This window comes from Musca autumnalis, unplaced genomic scaffold (genome assembly GCF_047663935.1).
Source record: "Musca autumnalis isolate F117 unplaced genomic scaffold, ASM4766393v1 scaffold_2, whole genome shotgun sequence".
NCBI classification, from domain to species: Eukaryota; Metazoa; Arthropoda; class Insecta; order Diptera; family Muscidae; genus Musca; species Musca autumnalis.
In genome coordinates, this window is record NW_027411755.1 from 174,839,393 (window position 1) to 174,847,615 (window position 8,223).

The following is an 8,223-nucleotide window of genomic DNA, read 5'->3' on the forward strand; positions in this document are numbered from 1 at the left end:
ATCCTCGTTAGCCTATAGGCTGAGGGTAAAAAAAGTATAGTAGGGGACCACTTTCTGAAATTACCTTCAATATATAGAAATCTCCTCCATAACATTTTCTAACAAAAAATACACAATTACACCTCCTGTATTCCTACAAAATTGTCATTCCTAATTAATATCCTCACCTTTCCTTCCTCTCTCTTTTGTTTTACAGAACATCTCAACTTAGCGGCTCGGTGCTTATCAACGGCAAAGATCGCAACCTGCGACGTTTTCGTAAACTCTCCTGCTACATTATGCAGGATGATGTGCTGATTGCCAATTTGTCGGTGCGTGAAGCCATGATGGTTTCGGCCAATCTTAAGCTGGGCAAAAATATGAATTTGGCTGCCAAAAAAGTTGTGGTCGATGAAATTCTCGAAACCATAGGTCTAATCGAATCAAGCAATACAAAGACTTGCAATCTCTCGGGCGGACAACGAAAGCGTCTATCGATCGCCCTGGAGTTGGTTAATAATCCACCAGTTATGTTTTTCGATGAGCCGACATCCGGTTTGGATAGTTCGACGTGCTTCCAGCTGATATCGCTGCTAAAGTCATTGGCTCGTGGCGGTCGTACCATTGTTTGTACAATACATCAACCGTCCGCCAGGCTATTTGAGAAATTCGATCATTTGTATATGCTGGCCGAGGGTCAGTGTATGTATGAGGGTCGTGTGAGGGCATTGGTGCCGTTTTTGTCATCTCTCGGCTACGATTGTCCCTCGTATCACAATCCAGCTGATTATGTCTTGGAAGTGGCAAGCGGTGAATATGGTGAATGTGTACCAAAACTGGTGGCAGCCGTTAAGAGTGGTGTCTGCAAGAAATTTAGCCAAAAGAATTATGGTCTGGACATAACCAAGGATATTACCAATGATATTGTTAAGGGCAATGGAGCGGCTGCGGCCAATGGCAATAATTCGGGAGTTGTTGCCACTGCAAATACCACCACTGTTGTACTGGCCGATGAAAAATCAAAACTGGATGAGCCATCATCAGCCGCCGAATTGGAACTTAACTCCTCAAGCATACTAAAACCACCGAAACTAGAAACCCAAGAAAGTCAACAATCCGATTGTTCGATCATCAATATGCCACAACGTAACAGTGGTGCTGATCACAATGGTGAAGATAGTTGTAGCTATAGTTCCAAAGGAGGTCAGAGTACCAATGCCACTACCAATGTAACCGGTTCCAATGGTGCAGGTGGTGGCGGTGGCAGAGGTGGGGGCGGAAATTCGGGTGCCGGTTGTACCACCTCTCTGCTGGACTCCCATGAAAGTGTCATTGCTATGCCGAATAAATCCGGCTTTCCCACCAGTGGTTGGACACAATTTTGGATTTTGCTCAAACGTTCCTTTGTAACGATTATGCGCGATCGTATGCTGACCCATATGCGGCTGGCGTCGCACATTATTGTTGGTGCCATCATTGGCATGATCTATTACGATGTCGGCAACGAGGCTTCGAAGGTTATGAGTAATGCGGGTTGTATATTTTTTACCACACTATTTACCATGTTTACAGCAATGATGCCCACAATATTGACATGTAAGTAAAAGAAGATAATGAGATATTGAGATTTGGGAATTTGTAATTTGATTTTTTTTCATTACAGTCCCCACAGAAATGTCGGTGTTTGTTCGAGAGCATTTAAATTATTGGTATTCACTTAAGGCTTTTTATTTTGCTAAAACAATGGCTGATTTACCATTTCAGGTAAGACAGTAAAATATATGAAAACATTTTTGTTTAAAAATTTCGTTAGAGCTGTGATTGGTCTCAGCTTATAGATGTGCAAAAAAAATGTAACAGAAATGGTGGGCCTAAATGTACTATAAACAGATCTCAAATTTGGAAAATGAATAGCATTATCGCAGGTGTCCAAAGAAGTTTTTGGAGTCTTAGTTATTCTACTGAAACCCCCAATTAACACGATACACACAAAAACATAATTCTTCCTATATTACAAGAATACAACATGTAAAATTCGGGTAATTACCGAGGGAAGCGTGGATAATAAAATTATAGCGTTATAAAAGAGACGACAAAGACTTCTGAAAACTATAGTGCGAGAGAGTTATAAAAAAATGGCACATGCCCACCAGCCATTTTAGTTAGTTTTAGTTGATCACCAGTTTTTTAGAGATTTTGGGTTATTATATCAGAAAGCATGGACTGTCCAAAGAAAAAAAATTATGTCCTCGGAATCACATTGACTACCCTTGATAAAAATTCCAAAACAATTCTCGAACAGCCCTTATACCACACTCAAGTGAGAATTTGTAACTTATGTCGGGTAGGTACTGGAAGGAGTTTTTCGAATATTGTCCATTAGGGATATAACTTTTTGCACTTTTTTGCAAAGTCCTTCATAAAATAGTCTGAAATAAATCCTTGTTTAGAGCTTTGAAAGTCCATCATAAAATAGTCTCAAATAAATCCACGTTTAGAGCTTTGAAAGTCCATCATAAAATAGTCTTAAATAAATCTACGTTTAGAGCTAAAAATATATACACGTTTAGAGCTTTGAAAGTCCTGCATTAAATAGTCTTAAATAAATCTACGTTTAGAGCTAAAAATATATACACGTTTAGAGCTTTGAAAGTCCTGCATAAAATAGTCTTAAATAAATCTACGTTTAGAGCTAAAATAAATCCACGTTTAGAGCTTTGAAAGTCCTTCATAAAATAGTCTTAAATAAATCCACGTTTAGAGCTTTGAAAGTCCTTCATAAAATAGTCTTAAATAAATCCACGTTTAGAGCTTTGAAAGTCCTTCATAAAATAGTCTTAAATAAATCCACGTTTAGAGCTTTGAAAGTCCTTCATAAAATAGTCTTCAATAAATCCACGTTTAGAGCTTTGAAAGTCCTTCATAAAATATTCTTAAATAAATCCACGTTTAGAGCTTTGAAAGTCCTTCATAAAATAGTCTTAAATAAATCCACGTTTAGAGCTTTGAAAGTCCTTCATAAAATAGTCTTAAATAAATCCACGTTTAGAGCTTTGAAAGCCCTTCATAAAATAGTCTTAAATAAATCCACGTTTAGAGCTTAGAAAGTCCTTCATAAAATAGTCTTAAATAAATCCACGTTTAGAGCTTTGAAAGTCCTTCATAAAATAGTCTTAAATAAATCCACGTTTAGAGCTTAGAAAGTCCTTCATAAAATAGTCTTAACTCGTTCGCGGACGTGAATGCTATAGCATTCCGATGCAAAATGACGTGAATGATATAGCATTCACATTGTCAGCCAATTTTTGTTCATTTACTTGAATACAATCTTAAATTTTGTTGATTAAAATACATAATATGATTTATTTCAACAAGATACATTCTATAATAAATAAAAAATAATAATAATAATCAATAATTAATAAATAAAAACAAAAAAACTAATTTCGAAAATAATTGGGTGTCATTTTTTTCACCTCTCTGAATTTGCTTGCGTCCGCGAACGTGTTAAATAAATCCACGTTTAGAGCTTTGAAAGTCCTTCATAAAATAGTCTTAAATAAATCCACGTTTAGAGCTTAGAAAGTCCTTCATAAAATAGTCCTAAATAAATCCACGTTTAGAGCTTTGAAAGTCCTTCATAAAATAGTCTTAAATAAATCCACGTTTAGAGCTTTGAAAGTCCTTCATAAAATAGTCTGAAATAAATCCACGTTTAGAGCTTTGAAAGTCCTTCATAAAATAGTCTGAAATAAATCCACGTTTAGAGCTTTGAAGTTCCTTCATAAAATAGTCTGAAATAAATCCACGTTTAGAGCTTTGAATGCCCTTCATAAAATAGTCTGAAATAAATCCACGTTTAGAGCTTTGAATGCCCTTCATAAAATAGTCTGAAATAAATCCACGTTTAGAGCTTTGAATGCCCTTCATAAAATAGTCTGAAATAAATCCACGTTTAGAGCTTTGAAAGTTCTTTATAAAATAATCTTAAATAAAACCCAGTTAAGAGCTTTGAAAGTCCTTCATAAAATAGTCTGAAATAAATCCACGTTTAGAGCTTTGAAAGTTCTTTATAAAATAATCTTAAATAAAACCCAGTTAAGAGCTTTGAAAGTCCTTCATAAAATAGTCTGAAATAAATCCACGTTTAGAGCTTTGAAAGTCCTTCATAAAATAGTCTGAAATAAATCCACGTTTAGAGCTTTGAAAGTCCTTCATAAAATAGTCTGAAATAAATCCACGTTTAGAGCTTTGAATGCCCTTCATAAAATAGTCTGAAATAAATCCACGTTTAGAGCTTTGAATGCCCTTCATAAAATAGTCTGAAATAAATCCACGTTTAGAGCTTTGAATGCCCTTCATAAAATAGTCTGAAATAAATCCACGTTTAGAGCTTTGAAACTGCTTCATAAAATAGTCTGAAATAAATCCACGTTTAGAGCTTTGAAAGTTCTTTATAAAATAATCTTAAATAAAACCCAGTTAAGAGCTTTGAAAGTCCTTCATAAAATAGTCTGAAATAAATCCACGTTTAGAGCTTTGAAAGTCCTTCATAAAATAGTCTGAAATAAATCCACGTTTAGAGCTTTGAAGTTCCTTCATAAAATAGTCTGAAATAAATCCACGTTTAGAGCTTTGAATGCCCTTCATAAAATAGTCTGAAATAAATCCACGTTTAGAGCTTTGAAACTGCTTCATAAAATAGTCTGAAATAAATCCACGTTTAGAGCTTTGAAAGTCCTTCATAAAATAGTCTTAAATAAATCCACATTTAGAGCTTTGCAAGTCCTTCATAAAATAGTCTTAAATAAATCCACGTTTAGAGCTTTGAAAGTCCTTCATAAAATAGTCTTAAAAAAATCCACGTTTAGAGCTTTGAAAGTCCTTCATAAAATAGTCTTAAATAAATCCACGTTTAGAGCTTTGAAAGTCCTTCATAAAATAGGCTTAAATAAATCCACGTTTAGAGCTTTGAAAGTCCTTCATAAAATAGTCAGAAATAAATCCACATTTAGAGCTTTGAAAGTCCTTCATAAAACAGTCTGAAATAAATCCACCTTTAGAGATTTAAAAATCCTTCATAAAATAGTTTCAAATAAATTCACGTTTAGAGCTTTTAAAGTCCTTCATAAAATAGTCAGAAATAAATCCAAGTTTAGAGCTTTGAAACTCCTTCAAAAAATAGTCTGAAGTAAATCCAGGTTTAGAGCTTTGAAAGTCTTTCATAAAATAGTCTTAAATAAATCCACGTTTATAGCTTAGATAGTCCTTCAAAAAATAGTCTGAAATTAATCCACACTTAGAGCTTTGAAAGTCCTTCATAAAATAGTCTGAAATGAATCCACTGTTAGAGCTTTGAAAGCCCTTCATAAAACAGTCTCAAATAAATCCACGTTTAGAGCTTTGAAAATCCTTCATAAAATAGTCTTAAATTAATCAAAGTTTAGGGCATTGAAAGTTCTTCATTAAATAGTCTTAAATAAATCCACGTTTAGAGCTTTGAAAGTCTTTCTTAAAATAGTCTGAAATAAATCCACGTTTAGAGCTTTGAAAGTCCTTTATAAAATAGTCTCAAATAAATCCACGTTTAGGACTTTGAAAGTTCTTCATAAAATATTCTTAAATAAATCCGCGTTTAGCTCTTTGAAAGTCTTTCATAAAATATTCTGAAATAAATCCACATTTAGAGCTTTGAAAGTCCTTCATAAAATAGTATCAAATAAATCCACGTTTAGAGCTTTGAAAGTCCTTCATAAAATAGTCTGAAATAAATCCACGTTTAAAACTTTGAAAGTCCATCATAAAATAGTCTCAAATAAAACCACGTTTAGAGCTTCAAAAGCTCTAAACAATTTTTCGTTCATAAAATAGTCTTCAAAAATCCAAGTTTAAAGCTTCCAAAACTCTAAACTTTTGGTTCATAAAATAGGTTTTAAAAATTCAGGTTTGACGCTATAAAGGCTCTAAAGTACTTTTCTTTAAAAACTCTAAACTAATTTTCGTTCATAAAATAGTCTTTAAAAAACACGTTTAGAGCTTTAAAAGCTCTAAACGACTTTTTGGTTTATAAAATAGTCCTCAAAATTCACGTTTAAAGCTTTAAAAGCACTAAACGACTTTTCGTTCAAAAATGGTATTTAAAAATCCAGGTTTAGAGCTTTAAAAGCTCTAAAGAACTTTTCAGTCATAAAATAGTTTTTAAGAATCTACACTTAAAGCTTTAAAAGCTCTAATCGACTTTTCGTTCATAAATTAGACTTTAAAAAGCCACGTTTAGACCTTTAAAAGCTCTAAACAACTTGTCGGTCATAACATAGTTTTTAAAAATTCACGTTTAGAACTTTAAAGTCCTTCCTTATTTTTTAGAATCCAGTTTTAGAAATGATATAAATTATTTTCAATTTTAACATTTGTCTTCTTCTTTTCTAGATAATATTCTCTAGCGTGTATGTCATTGTAGTGTATTACTTAACATCACAGCCCATGGAACCGCAACGGGTAACCATGTTTGTCGTCATATGTGTGCTAACATCACTGGTGGCCCAATCGCTGGGTCTGCTAATTGGTGCTGGTATGAATATAGAAGCTGGTGTTTTCCTGGGACCGGTTACCACTATACCAACCATACTCTTTTCGGGTTTCTTTGTTAACTTTGATACAATACCGGGCTATTTACAATGGGTTACCTATGTCAGTTATGTGCGCTATGGATTTGAAGGTAAGTGAAAGAAGTACTCAACAATGATGCAACTTATTTACCTTTATCTTTTTTCTTCAATATTTTCAGGAGCCATGGTCTCAATTTATGGCATGGATCGTGCCAAGCTACAATGTGATGCCATGTACTGTCACTTCCGTAGTCCGAAGAAATTCTTAGAAGAAATGTCCATGGATAAAGCTGAATATTGGATTGATGCTGTGGCGTTGATTGGCATCTTTATTGCATTGAGAATTATAGCCTATTTTGTATTACGTTGGAAGTTGCACATGATACGTTAAACGTAATCTAGTAACGTAGTAGTAGTATGGCTTGAGGATCAACTATATAACCACATTAAAAAAACAACAACAAAACCATACAAATAGCAGAAGTTAGAAGTTAGTTGAACACCACATGATATAGTAATTTAGGTTTAGGATTTTTTCAGTGTGTGTACGCGCGTAGAGTTCATTAACTTACTAGAGAGCCAGTGTTATAACACAGAATAGGAACACCAGGAATGCTGTTGTTTCTGTTATACGTCTATATAGTGGCATTCAAAAAAAAAAAAAACCAAGGCATACTCGATATACTACATACATAATACATGCATACATACAAACATACATAATATATAGTATTAGCAATAAAACAAACAGACAGACAGAAAAAAACCAACAAACAAAATAACATTTTTATTCTCAATATGGTGTGATATGTAATGTGTTTTTATAAATATATATAAACAGAATATATAAACTTACTTATATATATTAAAAAAACCCGAAAACAAAAATAGTTTATTCTATTTTCGATATAATTTTTTTTTATATTTTCTATTCTTGTTTTTTGTGTAATTTTTATTATTCTGCAATATTCTTCAAATTACCATTATTGCTATATATATAAAGTTAGGATTAATCGAAAAACAAAACTATGTATTATATTTATTGTGATTTTCTCCATAAATTGTAATTTCATATTCAGTACTCTGGAAGCTGTGGCATTAAGTTTTTTTGCAAAACAAAAAAATACCTACATGTGTTTTAAATATTATTATGAATTATTTTCAATTTATTTAGCAATATTTTTTTATGTCAATTATTTTAATGTGTTTTTTTTTTTGTTTTTGTGTCGTGTATGTATTTGTAATAATTTTAAGTAGTTTATTATTTTAGATAAATTCTGAAACTATGTGTATTGGTATTGAGTGATACAATTTTAATATATAACTAAGTTTAAATATAATAAAAATAATACAAATTTAAGAGATTTTATTTCTATTTGTGAGTTATAATTTACAAAAAATTTGCTCTGAAATGTATTATGAATTTAAAATAAAACAGATTAGGATTTTTGTGATGATGATCATGTGGCCCAATATTATCTTGAAAGAAAATAGAACTAGACACAAGTAGTAGTCTGTAACTTTCTTTGTCAAAATTGTGTTGAGCATTACAACTTGAGCATATTTATTATTCACGGATCGACCTCGAATAATATCGTTAATTACCGAAATTATAAGCATTTTGATTGTACCGACA

General features: G+C 32.5%; 1 protein-coding gene across 7 annotated transcripts in view; it reads left to right on the forward strand.

The window, feature by feature from the left end:
- Window positions 1-7,947, forward strand: part of Atet (ABC transporter expressed in trachea) — a 240,800-nt gene extending 232,853 nt beyond the window's left edge. For all 7 annotated transcript variants that reach the window (XM_073969937.1, XM_073969939.1, XM_073969930.1 and 4 more), the window contains 4 exons: window positions 197-1,575; window positions 1,643-1,743; window positions 6,409-6,697; window positions 6,767-7,947. In XM_073969937.1, coding sequence (XP_073826038.1) covers window positions 197-1,575; window positions 1,643-1,743; window positions 6,409-6,697; window positions 6,767-6,978 — 1,981 coding nt within the window. In that variant the 3' untranslated portion in view covers window positions 6,979-7,947. The remainder of the gene's footprint in view (window positions 1-196; window positions 1,576-1,642; window positions 1,744-6,408; window positions 6,698-6,766) is intronic.
- Window positions 7,948-8,223: the final 276 nt, after the last annotated feature.